At 42.3% G+C, this 21,111-nt stretch overlaps 2 protein-coding genes and 1 pseudogene across 5 annotated transcripts; 2 read left to right on the forward strand and 1 right to left on the reverse strand.

Moving 5' to 3' along the window:
* Positions 1–7,909: 7,909 nt before the first annotated feature.
* Positions 7,910–12,289, forward strand: LOC142204130 (aldo-keto reductase family 1 member C15-like). 3 transcript variants are annotated; one of them, XM_075275394.1, is made up of 9 exons: positions 7,910–7,996; positions 9,371–9,538; positions 9,886–10,002; positions 10,119–10,196; positions 10,260–10,382; positions 10,955–11,064; positions 11,233–11,398; positions 11,589–11,671; positions 11,835–11,901. In XM_075275394.1, exons 1-9 carry the CDS (start codon positions 7,910–7,912, stop codon positions 11,875–11,877), a joined length of 975 nt encoding a protein of 324 aa, XP_075131495.1. In that variant the 3' UTR covers positions 11,878–11,901. The 3 variants fall into 3 exon arrangements, with proteins under 3 accessions (XP_075131495.1, XP_075131496.1, XP_075131497.1); XM_075275395.1 differs by lacking the exon at positions 10,119–10,196; XM_075275396.1 differs by lacking the exons at positions 10,119–10,196; positions 10,260–10,382; positions 10,955–11,064; ... (1 more) ...; positions 11,589–11,671; positions 11,835–11,901 and adding an exon at positions 12,241–12,289 and having other exon boundaries at positions 9,886–10,004.
* Positions 12,290–12,455: 166 nt separating this feature from the next.
* On the reverse strand, positions 12,456–16,958 carry LOC142204128 (rho crystallin-like). Of its 2 annotated transcripts, none has more exons than XM_075275390.1 (9): positions 16,863–16,958; positions 16,455–16,622; positions 15,947–16,063; positions 15,688–15,765; positions 14,816–14,938; positions 13,999–14,108; positions 13,761–13,926; positions 12,813–12,895; positions 12,456–12,528 (listed from the first exon to the last, which is right to left on the reverse strand). In XM_075275390.1, exons 1-9 carry the CDS (start codon positions 16,947–16,949, stop codon positions 12,486–12,488), a joined length of 975 nt encoding a protein of 324 aa, XP_075131491.1. In that variant the 5' UTR covers positions 16,950–16,958; the 3' UTR covers positions 12,456–12,485. The 2 variants fall into 2 exon arrangements, with proteins under 2 accessions (XP_075131491.1, XP_075131490.1); XM_075275389.1 differs by having other exon boundaries at positions 15,688–15,747; positions 16,863–16,949.
* A 2,225-nt stretch (positions 16,959–19,183) lies between these two features.
* Positions 19,184–21,111, forward strand: LOC142204098 (E3 ubiquitin/ISG15 ligase TRIM25-like; annotated as a pseudogene).

A 21,111-nucleotide genomic window follows, 5' to 3' on the forward strand; every position in this document is an offset into this window, starting at 1 on the left:
ATCTTTAAATTTTTAGTCTTTAAATAGGTGGTATCCACAGCCCTACCCATGGCCATGCATCCATTTTAGGGCAGGGAATCAATACAGCAGATTACAGGATCACATCACCCCATATTCATTACACCGCTGATGAAACTCTGGGGTTATTATAGTCTACCTGTTCGGTGTGTGTACTATGTGCTATAGAGGTGCAGGGGTATATTTCAATACATGATTGCGCTGCTGGAATGGAATGGAAAATATAAGAGAAGTTCTTATACTTATATTATACGTCAATTATACTTCTCCCTTCTGCTCAGTCCACTCCTGGTTTTGGCTTGAAAAAACGCAGCAAAATCTACAACAAAAAAAGCTGTGTTTCCGTAACGTGGGACCTCAGCTTTAGTTTGGTACTGCCGTAATCGAGAATTCAGGTGACATGTCAGTTTGGCTGAAAAATGAACACCATAAACACGAAACCTGTGAAAAAAAGTTACGCAAACACCCCCCACCCCATTGTCAATTGTTCTTACAGCTTTCCAGTACATTGTATGGAATATTAAATAGACCTATTACAAAGTATAAAGATAAACTGTCACCTAGGGGGAGCCTTAGCCTAAGAAAGACATTATAATAGTCTGTGGGTATGTTGTTACATGTGATGGCTGCCTGCAGTGTCCTCATTATTACAGGTAAATATGTGTGAGGTGAGTATATTCATCACGCCCCCTCCCCTCCTCAGGATCACACAAGTCACCTGTGTCTGGATCCTGTAAGACAGTCAGTGGATCAGTCATGTTACACAGCTCCTCAATGTGCCGCATCTTCATGGACAGCTCGGTTTCTTGTGGATCAGATCAAAGACTGACAGCAACCACTGCTCCTCCTGCTCCTCATCACTCTCTATAAACAGGACAATGACAGTCTTTGCTCTTCTAGCGGATTTTACTTGTACTTTATCCTGGTTTCTGCAGACTGTTTTGCCTCCAGTATGAAACCATCGCTCTGTGATACAGTTTGTCTCCCTGTAAAGCAGCTCTTGAAGCTGGACGTCACTCACTAAGGCTGGAGTCCTGCACCAAACACCTCTCACATTCAGTAACAGAACAGTATACAGAAATACAGAGATCATACAAAACATTGTCATGTCCAGGTCCACAAAAATGGACATGACCTGTCAAAAAAATGGGACTGTCACCCAAACAGTATAGCAATAGAAGCTTTCTTAAAGTGATCTACAGGAGTGTCTTGGTAAGATCTGATAAACTTCCAGTGATCCATCATTAATGTAAGAGTTCCAGATTCTTGGGGAACTACAGACTAGCAGCGGTCTATTCCTAGAATACCCCCCCCCCATATATTGTACACACTGCTCTGTACCATCCAGTTTATCCACATTCAATAAGGCGAGAGGATACAGTATATGAGGATTTTTACAGCGAAGCATTAAAGATCTTATTTCTAAGTTTTGCTCCTTCCCCCGTCAATAACGACTCTATAGGCGCCACATATCTACATTACCATAAATAGCTCTTATATGTGAATCCACACGTAGGGACGCAATATATGTTATATTTTTTGTATTCATTGTCCATTGTTGGCTGCGCCTGCATCTGTACGTGACGTCTTTACCAGAAATGTAACAAAATTTAGGATATTCATAGACAGCAAAAATCTTTGTCCAAATTAACTCTAAATTTCAGAGAGTTTTGACCAAACAATTGAAAAAAATATTACAAGTGTGTAGTATGTTGTGACTGACACTAGAGGGCGATAAAGTACCTGATAAATTTGTAAACTTTGTATTACAATTAAATTTACCTTAACCCTTAAGTACTATCATGGTGTCTATCATACACCACTATCATACACATATCAGTATGATAGATACCATGATAGTACTTAAGGGTTAAAGAGGAGCCCAACATTATGTAATCATTGTGAAATTGCTATCCTATAAATGTAGTCAATACTGAGATATATTATACCCCAGAGCTGCGCTCACTATTCTTCTGGTGCAGTCACTCTGTACATACACTCACTGGCCACTTTATTAGGTACACCTGTCCAACTGCTCGTTAACACTTAATTTCTAATCAGCCAATCACATAGCGGCAACTCAGTGCATTTAGGCATGTAGACATGGTCAAGACAATCTCCTGCAGTTCAAACCGAGCATCAGTATGGGGGGGAAGAAAGGTGATTTGAGTGCCTTTGAACGTGGCATGGTTGTTGGTGCCAGAAGGGCTGGTCTGAGTATTTCAGAAACTGCTGATCTCCTGGGATTTTCACGCACAACCATCTCTAGGGTTTACAGAGAATGGTCCGAAAAAGAAAAAACATCCAGTGAGCGGCAGTTCTGTGAGCGGAAATGCGTTGTTGATGCCAGAGGTCAGAGGAGAATGGCCAGACTGGTTCGAGCTGATAGAAAGGCAACAGTGACTCAAATAGCCACCCGTTACAACCAAGGTAGCCAGAAGAGCATCTCTGAACGCCGCACAGTACGTCCAACTTTGAGGCTACAGATGGGCTACAGCAGCAGAAGACCACACCGGGTGCCACTCCTTTCAGCTAAGAACAGGAAACTGAGGCTACAATTTGCACAAGCTCATCGAAATTGGACAATTGAAGATTGGAAAAACGTTGCCTGGTCTGATGAGTCTCGATTTCTGCTGCGACATTCGGATTGTAGGGTCAAAATTTGGCGTCAACAACATGAAAGCATGGATCCATCCTGCCTTGTATCGGTAACGGTTCAGGCTGGTGGTGGTGGTGTCATGGTGTGGGGAATATTTTCTTGGCACTCTTTGGGCCCCTTGGTACCAATTGAGCATCGTTGCAATGCCAAAGCCTACCTGAGTATTGTTGCTGACCATGTCCATCCCTTTATGACTACAATGTACCCAACATCTGATGGCTACTTTCAGCAGGATAATGCAATGCCATGTCATAAAGCTGGAATCATCTCAGACTGGTTTCTTGAACATGACAATGAGTTCACTGTACTCCAATGGCCTCCACAGTCACCAGATCACAATCCAATAGAGGAGCATCTTTGGGATGTGGTGGAACGGGAGATTCGCATCATGGATGTGCAGCCGACAAATCTGCGGCAACTGTGTGATGCCATCATGTCAATATGGACCAAAATCTCTGAGGAATGCTTCCAGCACCTTGTTGTATCTATGCCACGAAGAATTGAGGAAGTTCTGAAGGCAAAAGGGGGTCCAACCCGTTACTAGCATGGTGTACCTAATAAAGTGGCCGGGGAGTGTACATTACATTACTTATCCTGTATTATACTCCAGAGCTGCACTCACTATTCTGCTGGTACTGCTACAGCTATATCTCAGCAATAGAGGCACAAATTCAAGAGGGAGAACATCATGATTCAGGAGACCCTAACCTATCTATCTGCAGGGCTGGGGTGATATGCTGGGGTCTGGTGACAGTAACCTATCTATCTGCAGGGCTGGGGTGATATGCTGGTTCTGGTGACAGTAACCTATCTATCTGCAGGGCTGGGGTGATATGCTGGTTCTGGTGACAGTAACCTATCTATCTGCAGGGCTGGGGTGATATGCTGGTTCTGGTGACAGTAACCTATCTATCTGCAGGGCTGGGGTTATATACTGGTTCTGGTGACAGTAACCTATCTATCTGCAGGGCTGGGGTGATATACTGGGTCTGCTGACACTAACCTATCTATCTGCAGGGCTGGGGTGATATGCTGGCTCTGGTGACAGTAACCTATCTATCTGCAGGGCTGGGGTGATATACTGGGTCTGCTGACACTAACCTATCTATCTGCAGGGCTGGGGTGATATGCTGGTTCTGTGACAGTAACCTATCTATCTGCAGGACTGGGGTGATATGCTGGCTCTGGTGACAGTAACCTATCTATCTGCAGGACTGGGGTGATATGCTGGCTCTGGTGACAGTAACCTATCTATCTGCAGGACTGGGGTGATATGCTGGCTCTGGTGACAGTAACCTATCTATCTGCAGGACTGGGGTGATATGCTGGTTCTGGTGACACTAACCTATCTATCTGCAGGGCTGGGGTGATATGCTGGTTCTGGTGACAGTAACCTATCTATCTGCAGGCTGGGGTGATATGCTGGTTCTGGTGACAGTAACCTATCTATCTGCAGGGCTGGGGTGATATGCTGGCTCTGGTGACAGTAACCTATCTATCTGCAGGACTGGGGTGATATGCTGGCTCTGGTGACAGTAACCTATCTATCTGCAGGACTGGGGTGATATGCTGGCTCTGGTGACAGTAACCTATCTATCTGCAGGACTGGGGTGATATGCTGGCTCTGGTGACAGTAACCTATCTATCTGCAGGACTGGGGTGATATGCTGGATCTGGTGACACTAACCTATCTATCTGCAGGACTGGGGTGATATGCTGGGTCTGGTGACAGTAACCTATCTATCTGCAGGACTGGGGTGATATGCTGGTTCTGGTGACAGTAACCTATCTATCTGTAGGGCTGGGGTGATATGCTGGCTCTGGTGACAGTAACCTATCTATCTGCAGGACTGGGGTGATATGCTGGCTCTGGTGACAGTAACCTATCTATCTGCAGGACTGGGGTGATATGCTGGGTCTGGTGACAGTAACCTATCTATCTGCAGGGCTGGGGTGATATGCTGGTTCTGGTGACAGTAACCTATCTATCTGCAGGACTGGGGTGATATGCTGGTTCTGGTGACAGTAACCTATCTATCTGCAGGGCTGGGGTGATATGCTGGTTCTGGTGACAGTAACCTATCTATCTGCAGGGCTGGGGTGATATGCTGGCTCTGGTGACAGTAACCTATCTATCTGCAGGGTTGGGGTGATATGCTGGCTCTGGTGACAGTAACCTATCTATCTGCAGGACTGGGGTGATATGCTGGTTCTGGTGACACTAACTTATCTATCTGCAGGGCTGGGGTGATATGCTGGTTCTGGTGACACTAACCTATCTATCTGCAGAGCTAGGGTGATATGCTGGGTCTGGTGACACTAACCTATCTATCTTCAGGGCTGGGGTGATATGCTGGTTCTGGTGACAGTAACCTATCTATCTGCAGGGCTGGGGTGATATGCTGGTTCTGGTGACACTAACCTATCTATCTGCAGGGCTGGGGTGATATGCTGGTTCTGGTGACAGTAACCTATCTATCTGCAGGGCTGGGGTGATATGCTGGTTCTGGTGACAGTAACCTATCTATCTGCAGGGCTGGGGTGATATGCTGGTTCTGTGACAGTAACCTATCTATCTGCAGGGCTGGGGTGATATGCTGGTTCTGTGACAGTAACCTATCTATCTGCAGGGCTGGGGTGATATGCTGGTATGGTGACAGTAACCTATCTATCTGCAGGGCTGGGGTGATATGCTGGTTCTGTGACAGTAACCTATCTATCTGCAGGGCTGGGGTGATATGCTGGTATGGTGACAGTAACCTATCTATCTGCAGGACTGGGGTGATATGCTGGCTCTGGTGACAGTAACCTATCTATCTGTAGGGCTGGGGTGATATGCTGGTTCTGGTGACAGTAACCTATCTATCTGCAGGACTGGGGTGATATGCTGGTTCTGTGACAGTAACCTATCTATCTGCAGGGCTGGGGTGATATGCTGGTTCTGGTGACAGTAACCTATCTATCTGCAGGGCTGGGGTGATATGCTGGTTCTGGTAACAGTAACCTATCTGCAGGGCTGGGGTGATATGCTGGTTCTGGTGACAGTAACCTATCTATCTGCAGGGCTGGGGTGATATGCTGGTTCTGGTGACACCTCCTCTAAGATTTAATAATATAATCTGCAGTGTTGGGGGGGGGGGGGGGGTGACATATCGCACATTCCAATAGATATTCTTTGGAGTTTAGAACACAAGACCTCATTGTTGAAGCTCCTTGGAAGTTGTAACAATTCTGACTTTGTGATTGTGAAGGTATGTTATGTAGGAAGTGAAGAATCCGGATCTACAGCCTGAAAATCAATGTGAAAACCGAGAACTAATAAAGCTAATTAAAGTGAAGATTTAAAAGTAATATGGTGTGTTCTTAGCAACACATTGTTTGTTGGTTTAGATGAAGTAGAGAATAGGAGGAGATAAAATGAGAAAAGTCACTGGGACAGTGACTTGTGATGAAGCCCGGGTGACTGTGAGACTAAGTCATCCATGTCTACCTGATACCTGATGAATGAGAAATTTCCCCTGGATTGTGATTCACAAACAAATGGGCTGTTCCAGCAAAGGAGAATATTTAGTTAATCAAAGTTAATTAAAAAACAGATTAGGGCGCACATCAGAGGGTCCGTTAAAGACCCCAATAAACTAATGCATTACTAACAGTCAATCTCCAACTTCTAAATGATCACATTTCTACCAACTTTGCATAAATCCATACTACCACTGAATCTGTCTTGGTCTCCCAAGACAGACTGTCAGTTTACTGAAGTACCAGATTACATGTGCCTATAGAAGTCTATAAAGAGGGAAGTGAGAGAGAAGCAGAAATGCAGACTGAGACTGCTGTGGCTGATAATAAGTTGTTATCTCACCCCAAGTGCTTTATTCACATTAATATTACTCAGTACTTCTCTGTAATGGGCTCCATGTTGATTCTGAGTAAGTGGGAGAGAGCTTGGGTTTTTTTTTGTTTTACTTTCTCACTATCGGGTGACTAAACCCTGAAAGATTTACTCTGGTCACTAAGCCGTATAATACACGGACACTTGCCAATTTTGTGGGTATTTCTTTGCAGCATTGACCACATTAATATCACAGACTGGATTTCAATACAAGATAACACCTCTGAGTCATCATTACATCACTACTGGCAATAGATGATGTCACAGCTTATCTCCTCCCCCTCCCTGTGCAGGACACGCCCCAAAAACTCTTCCATAGATCTCAATGATTTGACTGCACCAAATACTCAGCTGTGAGGGCCGTCTACTATCAAAGACTCTCTGCCCACATCCCAGACTTCATATCTGCTGATGAGAAGAGGAAACTCTACATCCTACTGGGAGAAGAAGAGGCCACTGTGGAGATCGCTGCCCAATACGTGTCCAGCTGTCACCAAACAAGAGGAAGATGAGACTCCACGGACTGTTATATTTATCCCAATACACCCGCCCCACCCCACCCCACCCCACCCCACCTCCCCATATAGCGGTCACCAACGAAGAGGAAGATGAGACTCCATGGACTGTTATATTTATCCCAATACACCCGCCCCACCCCACCCCACCCCACCTCCCCATATAGCGGTCACCAACGAAGAGGAAGATGAGACTCCATGGACTGTTATATTTATCCCAATACAGCCGCCCCCACCCCCCATATAGCGGTCACCAACGTAGAGGAAGATGAGACTCCACGGACTGTTATACCCCCAACCCCCCCCCCCCATACCCGCCACTCACCCACCCGAACCCAACCCCCCCCCCCATACCCGCCACTCACCCACCCGAACCCAACTCCCCCCCCCCCCCCTTTACTAGCTTTGGCAATGCCAAATATCTATTCGGACGTGCCAATAAAGCTTTTTTTGATTTGATTTGATTTGACTCCGGACTGTTGCTGTCTCTAGGCATAACTGTGCTGTAAAGCAGATCACTAAGTGCTGTTAACAGAGCAGACAAGATGGCCACCCTATGAACATGGACAGGACATAGAATTAAATATAGAGTCAGAAAATAATCAAAAAATAAATAGAATATAAAAAGTGATAGATCTGGTTAGAATAAATGGATGGAGAACCACTAGTCATGAAGAAATATTAAATCTCCCTCAGTTTTTCCGATCCACATGATGTGGGATACAGACTTATCAGTATTCATGAGCCGGCAGGTGGGGGGCGACCTAGTGTAACTGTATATAAAGCCCAAGGACAATCACATCTCTACAAGATACAAGAAAAATGGACCTTTGTGCCGAGTCCTGCCTGGTCATGAATGATGGAAACAAAATCCCCGTGCTTGGATTCGGGACCTACGCCCCAGAGAAGGTGAGCGCATCAAATATCATCTGTCTGTGTCAGTATTATTATTATTATTATTATTATTTTATTTTATTTTTTTAAATGTTATTTTTAATTTTAAATATTATTAGAGATTATTATTAATATTTTGACTATTATGATAACATATTATTATTATACATTATTATTAATAATTACTATTAGATATTATTATAGTATTATTAAACACTACTATTATAATTATTATTACTACTATTTATCACTGTTATATTAATGTCATCTTCTTATTAATACTCTTATCAATATTCTTTCTATTATAATTATTCTTATATTAATATACATATATTATTATTATCATTATTATTATTATTTCAGTAATAATTGATGTAATTTCCTTATTATTATTATTTTAAATAGTATTAGAAATTATTAGTATTATTATTTATAATTATAAATTATTATTATTATTACTATTCTGATAACATATTATTATTATACATTATTATTAGATATTATTATAGTATTATTAATCACTACTATTATAATTATTAGTGATACTATTTATCATTGTTATATTAATGTAATCTTCTTATTAGTACTCATCAATATTCTTTCTATTATAATTATTCTTATCTTAATATACATATATTATTATTATTATTATTATTATTATTATTATTACTAATATTATTTCAGTAATAATTGATGTAATTTCCTTGTTATTATTATTATTACTATTATTATTAAATATTATCATTCATTATTACTATTATGATAACATATTATTATTATACATTATTATTTATTTTTATTAGATATTATTATAGTATTATTAATCACTACTATTATAATTATTATTGATACTATTAATATATAGTAATATATTGTTATATTAATGTAATCTTCTTATTAATACTCTTATCAATATTCTTTCTATTATAATTATTCTTATATTAATATACATTTATTATTATTATTATTATTATTATTATTATTATTATTATTATTATTATTACCATTATTTCAGTAATAATTGATGTCATTTCATTATTATTATTATTATTATTATTATTATTATTATTATAACTGAATCTTTATTATATTTGTAATTATTATTTTCGGGAAATATTTTTTATTTTCATAATTATACTCTTTATTACCATTAGTGTTTATCACACGAGTCTTAGAATTAAATCAAAATTAAAATGACAGTATTGTAGCTACGAAGGGATAAAAAATCACACTAAATGTATATATACACTTAATTCTATTGGGGATGAACTATTTACGTTATATTTGTATCTCGGCCTTTGCTGGTTCTTCTGGTTATTTTATTCTAAAGAGAAGTCTGACTCTTATTAGATCTTCTCTGCAGTCTGAAGAATTTCTTTTTTCTCTAAGTTTTCTAAGATTCTGGCCGAGGAGGCGACCAAAGTTGCGATCGAGGTCGGATACCGGCACATTGACTGCGCCTATGTGTATGGGAATGAGGCAGACGTTGGGCGCGCTATGCGGGAGAAAATGGCTGACGGGACGGTGAGAAGAGAAGATTTATTCTACACCGGGAAGGTAATAAGAAATGTCTGAGGTTATAATTTATTGGTGACGTTGGTGGTGACGACTCCCAGGAGATTTAGTGATGGTGTGAGCCGGCCCAACACTGAAACCAATTCAATAAAATACTATACTATTGACAAGCTGCAATTCACAACACAACCACTAGGTGGCTGCAAATAGTTACATCTAGAACAGACATCTCCTGATGGAGTATCAGGAAATCATGTTGTTTCGCAAAGCTGGTCATCCAACACAAGAACATAATGTCCAACATAAGAAGCATCTCAACAGAATTTAACAGTTGTACTGTATACAAAATGTCCTTTAAGACGTGTTAAGAATTTCCTTTATTCCCACAGCTCTGGGGAACTTTCCAGACCCCTGATCTTGTCCGACCCGCCCTGGAAAGGTCTCTGCAGAAGCTACAGCTGGAATACATGGACCTGTTTATTATTCATACCCCTCTGGAAATGAAGGTGTTAATAGAGAATGTGAATTGTAACCTCTCCCCTCCTTCCCTATACACATGCATGCTTGGCTACACAACATCACTTAAGTCACCAGGGCGTTGCCTTCTTATTTTCTGTTCTAGCCCGGGGACGATCCATTTCCCGTGGATGAAAATGGCCAACTCATTTTTCACAATACGGACATACGAGACACGTGGGATGTAAGTTTTTGGTATTTTCCCCATCTATTACTTATCCCATTTATCAGTTTGTCCCATTTCCAGGCCATGGAGAGGTGTAAGGACGCCGGACTGGTGAAGTCCATTGGAGTTTCCAATTTTAATCGTAGACAAATTGAGCTCATTCTCAGTAAGCCGGGACTGAAGTACAAGCCGGTGTGCAACCAGGTAATATCATACTTGTCGATTTTGGCTTGCAGATTTTCATGAATTTTCCCTAAAAATTTTAGGTGACCACACCCCCTTTTATTAAACCATGCGGGGTTATGACCCCGCCACTTTTCATTGCCTGAACACAAAATTTGCCAGGTATACCCTTATTTTAGGACTGGGAGTCCATCTGATGTTGGGGCATTCCACCTAGCCCAGTTTTCTGGAGGTCATCCATTTCTTGCAGGCGTTTCGGGATAGATGGAAAGTAGGAGTAAAATGGGTTAATAGGTTAAAATGAATCTAATAGAGAAATGTCCCTTTACTGCGCATAGAATAGTGAAAACGGTTTATTAATATCTTACTCTAAGGCTGAGATACAGCTATTTGAAGTTGTAGGCCCGAAGCCTGAGGCCTGAGGCCTGAGGTGATTTGGACCATACACGGTCTCCATAAGAACGTCCCACCTGCCACAAATCAGACGAGTCGTTGCCATTGTCATTCTCTCAGTAGTGCAGCCTCACAGGTGAAGTATAGAAAGGTTCTAATCTATATCTATGTCTTTTCGGATTCAATTCTGCCCCCTACAGGTAGAATGCCATATATATCTGAATCAAAGAAAGCTCTTGGACTTCTGCAGATCTCAAGGCATCGTCCTAGTCGGATACAGCGTGTTGGGGTCCAGTCGGGATGAAAACTGGTAAATCCTGACCCAAATTTTTTATTTTTTTTGCATGGGAGTGATAAAACATACATTTATTGGAGTCATTCATGAATATTTGTATATCCTCCACTAGGGGGCAGTACAAAGCTTAGTATTGGATACAGCCCTATGTCAACCTGGGACTGACTTTGTGTTTTTTTCCAGGATTGACCAAAGTTCTCCAGTCGTCCTTGAAGATCCCGTTTTGGTCACTATCGCCAAGAGACACAACAAGACCCCAGCCCAAGTGGCCATAAGATTTTTCCTACAGCTCGGAGTTGTTGTCCTGGCAAAGAGCTTCAACCCTAAGAGGATCAAGGAAAACTTTCAGGTCTGGATACAAACAAAAAGCCCCTAGGAAAGCCAACCATACAGCCTTATGGTTAGGTGACCACTAGAGGGAGCACGTGTCATATGGATTTCTATAGCTAGTATAGAATGTGTAAGAGCTCCCCCTAATGGTGGCCACCAGCTACAAGAATTTTTCTGCCTTAACCTTAAGTCTTATTTTTTTTTTTCAGGTCTTTGATTTTCACTTACCACCCGAAGACATGAAAGCGCTTGAAGCTCGCAACAGAAATTATCGCTACGTTCCAGCCAAACAGTGAGTCAAATAAAATTCTCTTTACTTCCAGACACCTCTAGAGGGAGCTCTTACAATACAGATCACTGTATGACTCCAAATGCAGTGAGCGCCCCCTAGTGGTAGACATGGTATTAGCTGAGTTTTCTGTGTATCTTTCAGTTTTTCTCACGTTTTCTTTCAGATGGAAGGATCACCCCAAGTTTCCTTTTGCTGATGAATACTGAAGACGACCCAGTGGATTTGGATTTTTCTGCCACTATTAACCCCTTCACCACCCCCAAACTATATACTAATAATGTGTATATAACTGTGCTTTTATATAATAAGCGTTAACCTTTAACCCCTCCCTAATGTCCAGGGATATTAGCTACTGACTGATCTTAGACAACCATAGATAAGATACAAACATTAACCCCTTAATCACCATGGACTAGGTATTAATACTATAATTAGACGGATTCCCAATGTTATGCCTGGGGGGGGGGGGGGGTGGCAGGCTAAGGGCCCAGGTTTGGCTGCTACCCCTGTACCCTCTGTAGTTATGTCTCAGGGTACGGCGCTGGATTTCCTATTATTTTAATATGAAGCTGCAGTACCAAACATGACCACCAGGTGTCACTTCCATTTCACTTGTAAACCTAGAGCTAGAGCTAGACATATGTATAGCGGTATAGTATACAAGCCCAATATGGCGTGTGTGATGGGCATCACCGAATAAAAAAATATTCTCGACTCCGACTTTTTTGTGTAATTATTTAATTTAAGTTACAAGACGTCGCATATAAAACAGAAATGGTGATGTGTAATTCTGGCGGCGAGAGCGGACGGCAACTCAGTACTCATCATGGAACGGGTATTCGGGATGTTGCTTCATTCTGGAGGAATAAAATAAATAAAATAAAAATTATTATTCAATAGAAAAATAAAATATAAAAAATATTCACGTATTAATTTTTCTGTTTCATGATTTTTTTTAAATCATAAAAAAAAAAATTACATTTGTATTAGTCATTATTAATCGTAAAAATTTTAATATTTTTTTTTAATTGTCAAATGAAATGATCAATAATCTATTATTATTATTTTGTACTTTTTGGCTGTTATATTATTGTAGAACCGCCTTAAAAGAATTGTCTTAGATCCCTCAGAGCCAACTTACTCCTTGAAAGGTCCGTAATGTAAGTTTTTATCCAGTCCTTCGAGAGTTTTCATGTCTTCAGGCTTAAGCTCAAAGTCAAACACCTGAAAAAGAGGTGATAATGATAATGAGATGACTCTGCTGACCCCAATATCAATGATGAGGTGACTCTGCTGACCGCACCATCCAATGATAATGAGAGGACTCTACTGACCCTGCCCTTTAATGAAAATGAGATGACTCTGCTGACCCTGCCCTTTAATGATGACTCTGCTGATCTCACCATCCAATGATGAGATGACTCTGCTGACCCCACTATCCAATGATGAGATAACTCTGCTGACCCCATCATCCAATGATAATGAGATGACTGCTGACCCCACCAACCAATGATGAGATGACTCTGCAGACTACGTCATCCAATGATAATGAGAGGACTCTGCTGGCCCCACCATCCAATGATAATGAGATGTCTCTACTGACCCCACCATCCAATGATAATGAGAGGACTCTGCTGGCCCCACCATCCAATGATAATGAGATGACTCTGCTGACCCTGCCCTTTAATGATAATGAGATGACTCTGCTGACCCTGCCCTTAAATGATGACTCTGCTGATCTCACCATCCAATGATGAGATAACTCTGCTGACCCAATCATCCAATGATAATGAGATGACTTCTGACCCCACCAACCAATGATGAGATGACTCTGCAGACCACGCCATCCATTGAGCTGAGTCTACTGACCCCACTGTCTAATAATAATGAGATGACTCTACTGTACCAATCTACACGGCAAAGCCAAATTGAGTTAGTTGTAGCAAACAGGTAACATCAGCTTATTTTGTGCAGTGGAATAATTCAGGATACAAATTTTTTATATATGGTCACATAAAAAGTAAAAATACATCACCTATAACACATTATTTATACTGACAATACAGCAGGTAGACAAGTATGTAGTTACCCCGAGATTCTGCTTCAGTCGGGCTGCGGAGAAACTTTTGGCGAGCACCACAATCCCCTTCTGGAGGACAAAGCGCATAGCGACCTCTGCTGGTGAGCAGTTGTACTTTGCTGCCACACTGGCCAGGACCGGATCTTCGAGCAGTACTGGAGTGCTCAGGTCCACCCTGTAGGGGGCATCAGTGTTAGTAATGGCACAAGTGACACAGCAATGTGATGGCGTGTACCATGACACCTACCAGTTCTTGTCTCTGTGCGACCCCAGCACGCTGTACGCCACCAGGACAATATCCTTGGAGCTGCAGTACGCCTGCAGTTTGCTCTGACTCAGGTATACATGACACTCCACCTGCCACAGGGACAATAGTATCGTCATATAGTTACCATGTATTACATGCGCTATACAACAGATGACTGTCACTTTAAGTATGTGCTGAGACATGTGGAGGGATCGGGCACAGAGTCGTAGTCATGGGGGAGGGGGGGTTCTAAACTTTGTCATCCCATTGAAAGGAGATAAATGGCTGATAACAGAGAATAGATAGAATATCACTGGACAGAAGATTTAGGCGGAGGTTCCTGTATACCAATCTACACCGATCAATAAATGAGTAGTAAAGAGAGATTAATCATTAAACTGAGCCAAAGATATGGAATATAGCATGTAGCAAAGTGCAAGTATATACAGGGACTGGGGTAGGTGAGAGTATACACTATATACACTACATATATATGTTGATTGGGTAGGTGAGAGTATATACTAGATATACACTACATATATATACGGTGACTGGGGTAGGTGAGAGTATATACCGTACTATGCATACACTATATATACATGGTGACTGGGGTAGGTGAGAGTATACACTATGTATACACTACATATACATGGTGACTGGGGTAGGTGGAAGTATACAAAGCTGTATATATAAGTATATGTATAAGGATTGTGAGTTTATACAGAGCTGTATATATAATGTATACACTCATGTACATGGCGACCAGGAGAGTGAGTGTATATCCTCGGGCCTCTGCCTCCTCTTCGTGTCTCTGTACCTGGTTACACACTGGCTTGTGCTTCAGTCCCGGTTTGCTCAGGAGACGTTCCAGTTGCCTCTTGTTGAAGTTGGACACTCCGATGGATTTCACCAGTCCTGCGTCCTTGCACGCCTCCAAAGCCTAGAATGGGATTATAATTCTCAAAGTTGAAAACCACGCACCTCATCTGAGCATGCTCTGTACAGACACTGAACCCACAGTACTCCAGAGCTCTGAAGATCTTCCTCTTGTGTAATATATACCTTCCCTGTAGTTTCTAGTAGTTAAAGGGGGTCACTCACCACTTCCACCTTTATGCATCCTTCAATAGGTGGCGTTCCACTGATTCCGGCACAGTTGGAATTTTTTCTCTAGCCTCTACCATTCCTGAGCAATCAGTGCCATTAGTTACAGCACCTAATTACCCTTGCTGTTGTCAGGTGGGTGGTCCTTATCAGGAGCAGGTAGTCTGAGACCGCCCACCTGATGGTAGAGGGCGTATCTAGCATATGGGGTGATGAAACTAAAAACACTGATTGCTCAGGAATGGTGGGGGCTAGGAAAAAAATTCCAACTGCAACGGAATCAGTGGAGTGGCAGCTATTGAAGGAATTGGAGATGGAGGAGGTGGTGAAAGGTCCTCTTTAATAATTTTATCTTCAATATCACATTTACATGTTACAAGAACTGTCTGGCATTTTGTGCCTCTCTATGGGTGATGTCTAGTATTCACATGTAATATTCTGGGCTGCAGTACTAGACACAACCATATGGTCAAGAGTGGCGCTGTTCCTGAAAAAAATCTGGTCCTTTTTTTTCTAACTCTAACTCCAATTACTGTAAGTGAATGAATATTGCGAACTGTCCAGAATCCACATTGAGTAACGCACCTCCCATGTAGCACAGAAATCCACGTCATCATAGACAAAGGGCTTATCGGGGTTGCTGGGCTCCTCGGCTCCTGCGGGCTGAAAACACAACCAGTCAGTTACTCTTCTTATGTTATTCCCTCTATAGGATTTAGCTTGTTTGTTTTCTTATAACCTGTAGGTGTCACTATAATAACTTTTATCAATGAAGAAGTAGTCGGCGACTAAAGTCGTTTCAGCAGAATAAAATCTATAAGCACAAACATACATATAATAGTACCTTGAGAGAGAAAGGCCAGTGCATTATATACAGGTCCAGGTAATCCAGCTGAAGATCCTGCAGAGACTTTTCTAGACCCTTGCGGACAAGTTCTGGAGAGAAAAACGTACACCAGAGCTAAACGGAAAAAAGAAAAGAAATGAATGAATGAATGAATGAATCTAAAAAAAATTAGCCATCATGTGGGCAGAGTTTCATCCACATTAGATGTCAATAGTCACATGTTAGTCTTTGTTTCTGCAGTCACCACTAGAGGGAGCTCAGGAGCGTACTGCATACAGTGTCATCATAGAAATCAATGGACAAACAGTATGCACTAAGCTCCAGAGCTCCCCCTGGTGGTGACATCAGGCAGCCAGAATTTCATCACATCATTACACCTAAGCAGGGGATTTGGATCTTTGTATCAGTAACACAAACCTCTAATCACTACAGAGATATGTTGTGAAATTAATTCAGACAGAATTTTTGGCATTTTTAGATTAGAATCGGAATCTTTGGTCTTTACCTTCCCGGTATAGAAGATTTCCTCTCTCTTGACGGTGCCATCAGCGATCTTGGCACGAATGGCGCTGCCGATCTGCACTTCGTTGCCGTAGATGTAAGCACAATCGATATGCCTGTAGCCAAGATCGATGGCGATTTTTGTGGCTTCTTCACCAAGACTTTTTGGGACCTTACAAAGAAACAGCATATATCACAGGGCCACAGCTTTGTAACGGACATAAAGGGGTGACCCAGCTTTCTACAGATTCTCAATACTATATACAGTAAGTCTGAGTTGCCATACTTAAGGTTCCATCTACTCCTTAACCTTTGTGTCAGTCTTCACTGCACCTGCAGCATTCTATTCATGATCCATTATACTATCTGCTCAGTCACAGGTTATATAGGAAAAGCATATATAATGACTTACATCAGGAGAAGCATAGGTGCCCAACCCTATGATGGGTATGGAGTTTCCATCGTTCAAGGGGAGACGGGTGTCCTTGGTCAGGGCCATGATGTCTGTGACGGAAAACTGTCAACTCACCTGGATATATAGGATTAGCCGCGTGTGCTATCAGCTGTGGGAGTGGCTCACATCCAACAAGCTGAACCCTGACTGACATAGCAAACCTGGAGGGCAAAATGAGAAAAAAAAAATTGACTTGAAACCGCAAAGTCAACAATGGAAAGAACGGAATGCAAATGATACAGTAAGGACTGGCTCTAAGTATGTGACAATGAAACTGATACAATGACATGGTGCCACTGTCATGGGGTAGGTAATGATCAGGGACCAGGCACGACATCACTTACCTACAGTATAGGACTAACATTGTGTTTACTGCTCTTCTTGTTTCAGTGTCAGTCTGCACTTCACTCCTGCAATTGTATTCATGAATCAGGGAACACACAAAATGACTAATTTCAGTAATAAAACAATAAAGTTCTAAGTTCTCTACAAAATCTGCCTGGACAGCAAAATGTATGGAAGTAGAAAGCTGCATTGTACAGGAGTGTGAGAAGTAATAGTCAAGGTCACACCAAGGAACAGCTCAGAGATTTACAGCAGGGGGAAGGGGGAGGGGGGACAAGGGAGAACAAGGCATGGACAAATACATCTAAAATAAGCATTCATGAGAAAAAGTATGTACATATCTTATGCCATATCACATACCCTGTATTATACTCCAGAGCTGCGCTCACTATTCTGCTGGTACAGTCACTGTGTACATACATTACATTACTTATCCTGTATTATACTCCAGAGCTGCGCTCACTATTCTGCTGGTGCAATCACTGTGTACATACATTACATTACTTATCCTGTATTATACTCCAGAGCTGCGCTCACTATTCTGCTGGTGCAATCACTGTGTACATACATTACATTACTTATCCTGCATTATACTCCAGAGCTGCGCTCACTATTCTGCTGGTGCAGTCAATGTGTACATACATTACTTATCCTGTATTATACTCCAGAGCTGTGCTCACTATTCTGCTGATGCAGTCACTGTGTACATACATTACATTACTTATCCTGTATTATACTCCAGAGCTGCGCTCACTATTCTGCTGGTGTAGTCACTGTTTACATCTATTACATTACTTATCCTGTATTATACTCCAGAGCTGCGCTCACTATTCTGCTGGTATAGTCACTGTGTACATACATTACATTACTTATCCTGTATTATACTGCAGAGCTGCGCTCACTATTCTGCTGGTGCAGTCACTGTGTACATACATTACATTACTTATCCTGTATTATACTCCAGAGCTGCGCTCACTATTCTGCTGGTACAGTCACTGTGTACATCCATTACATTACTTATCCTGTATTATACTCCAGAGCTGCGCTCACTATTCTGCTGATACAGTCACTGTGTACATACATTACATTACTTATCCTGTATTATACTCCAGAGCTGCACTCACTATTCTGCTGGTACAGTCACTGTGTACATATATTACATTACTTATCCTGTATTATACTCCAGAGCTGCGCTCACTATTCTGCTGGTGCAGTCACTCTGTACATAGATTTTGATAAATTTGGTGCAATCTAAATCTCACACCAGTGAATAGACGTCCATGGAGAATTACACCATTGTACAAGAGTAGTGACGCTCATCTAGTCGTCTTTATATGGATAAAATACAGATAAATAGACACATTGATATATTACAATATTGCACAATGAGGAGAGCAGGAGGCTGAGAGAGAGATGGCCCTGATCACAGGAGCTGACACTCTAATGGTGGCCCAGTATATACATAGAGAATCCAACTTCTTAAGTGACAGAGACATGACCTCTGATCCCATCTAGCAGATTATAGAGTAAGGCGCAGTTCACATCTGTGTTCAGCATTACATTCAGGGAATCCACATGGAGACCCCCTGAACGGAATACTGAACGCATTGACAAGCAGTGAAAGCACAGACCCCATAGGCTACAATATGGTCTGTGTGTTTTCCACGTGGTGTCCACACGAGTCATGTGGAGAGAAAAGTCCTTCATGAACTACTTTCCTCTCCGCATGACTCGTGTGGACACCGCGTGGAAAACACATGGACCCCATTATAGTCTGTGGAGTCCGTGTGCTTTCACTGCTCACTGCTTGTCAATGCGTTCAGAATTCCGTTCAGGGAATGCAGATGTGAACCAGGCCTTAATAGTCAGCTCTCACTGCAGGTTGTGTAATGTCATATGTGCTGGAACACGCCCTGTAAGATACTTTCAGTTTCGTTTCTTGTAAATCCGGAAGCCATGGCGTCTGCTAATGTGAGAGACGAGCTGCTCTGCTCCATCTGCCTGACCATTTATACTGATCCTGTAATCCTGAGATGTGGACACAACTTCTGCCGGGTCTGTATTGATCAGGTCCTGAATACACAGGACGAGTCTGGAGTTTATTCCTGTCCTGAATGTAGAGAAGAGTTTCGGGAGCGGCCTGTACTGCAGAGGAACATAACTCTACGTAATGTAGTAGAACGTGTCCTGTCTACTGAGTCCCATCAGGAGGAGATCACCGGGATCTGCTGCACTTACTGTATTCACTCTCCTGTACCTGCTGTGAAGTCCTGTCTGATGTGTGAAGCTTCTCTGTGTGATAAACATCTGAGAGTCCACAGCAAGTCACCAGAACACGTCCTAACTGATCCCAGCACCAACCTGGAGAAGAAGAAATGTTCTGTCCATAAGAAGGTCCTGGAATATTACTGTACTGAGGACGCTGCTTGTATCTGTGTGTCCTGTAGTTTGGCCGGAGAACATCGAGGACATCGGGTGGAGATACTGGATGAGGCCTCTGAGAAGAAAAAGGAGAAACTGAGAAATGTTCTCCAGAAACTGATCACAAAGAGGAAGAAGACCAGAGTCTGGAGGAGAGCTGGAGAAAAGCTCAAGAGAAAGCATCTGGAGAAGCCGAGAGAGTCACTGCCCTGTTTATAGACATCAGGAGACGACTGGACGACCTGGAGAAGAAGGTCCTGAGTGAGATCTCCAGGCAGGAGGAGCAGCGGTCACTCTCACTGTCTGATGTGATCCAGAAGCTGGAAATAAAGAAGGCCGAGCTGTCCATGAAGATGCGGCACATTGAGGAGCTGTGTAACATGACTGATCCACTGACTGTTTTACAGGATCCAGACACAGGTGACTTGTGTGATCCTGAGGAGGGGGGAGGTGATGAGGACACAGGGGGACATGATAAGACACATGATGTAGATGTGGATGGAATTACAGGGATGTTACATGCAGGTCTCTCTGATATAATGACACATCTACAGACCATCTCACCCGCAAAACCAGAAGAAATGAGGCCACAACCCCCCAGCGCCCGATCTCTGCCCAGTCACACCCAAGATTTACCTGTGTCAGGTACAGAATATGGGGGTGATGGTGTAATAGTCAGGACTGGGGGTGTTGGGGGGAAGGTAACGGCTGCAGGAGAGGGAGGGATCTATGGGCAGGGTCCTGCAGACATATTACTGGATGTAAACACGGCTGGTAATAATATCCAAATATCAGACGACCTGAAAACTGTAACCTGGAGCGATAAAAGACAGAATCGTCCAGAAACAGCCGAGAGATTCCAGTGTCCTCAGGTGATAAGTATCAGGAGATTTACCTCAGGGCGACATTACTGGGATGTGGAGATCAGGGAATTATGGGTGTGGAGAGTGGGGATGTGTTATCCCAGTATAGACAGGAGGGGGCAGCAGTCAGTCATTGGAAGTAATAACAAGTCCTGGGGTTTATGTGGAGGGCAGTGGTGTAATAATCAGTATTCAGTGATACATAACAGTAAAGTGATCCAGTTACCTCAGCAGATCTCCAGTAATAGATTGAGGATCTGTCTGGATTATGAGGCCGGGCAGTTGTCCTTCTATGAGCTGTGTGACCCCATCAGACACTTACACACCTTCACTGACACCTTCACTGAGTCCCTTCATGCTGCATTATATGTATTTGGAGGTTCTATAAAGATATTGGGGCGGGGGCTGTGAGGGTCCATCATAGACACAGAGTGTAATTCACCTCCTCGTACTTACAGATATGACCACATTCACACTTAATGGATTCATGAAATGATGAAGATAATAATGAAAATGGTGATTTGTGACTAATAAATGGTCATTTCTGTAACAATTGTCCTCTAGTAATGAAGGTTTTA

The sequence above is a fragment of the Leptodactylus fuscus genome, chromosome 5 (genome assembly GCF_031893055.1).
Source record: "Leptodactylus fuscus isolate aLepFus1 chromosome 5, aLepFus1.hap2, whole genome shotgun sequence".
Classification (NCBI taxonomy): Eukaryota; Metazoa; Chordata; class Amphibia; order Anura; family Leptodactylidae; genus Leptodactylus; species Leptodactylus fuscus.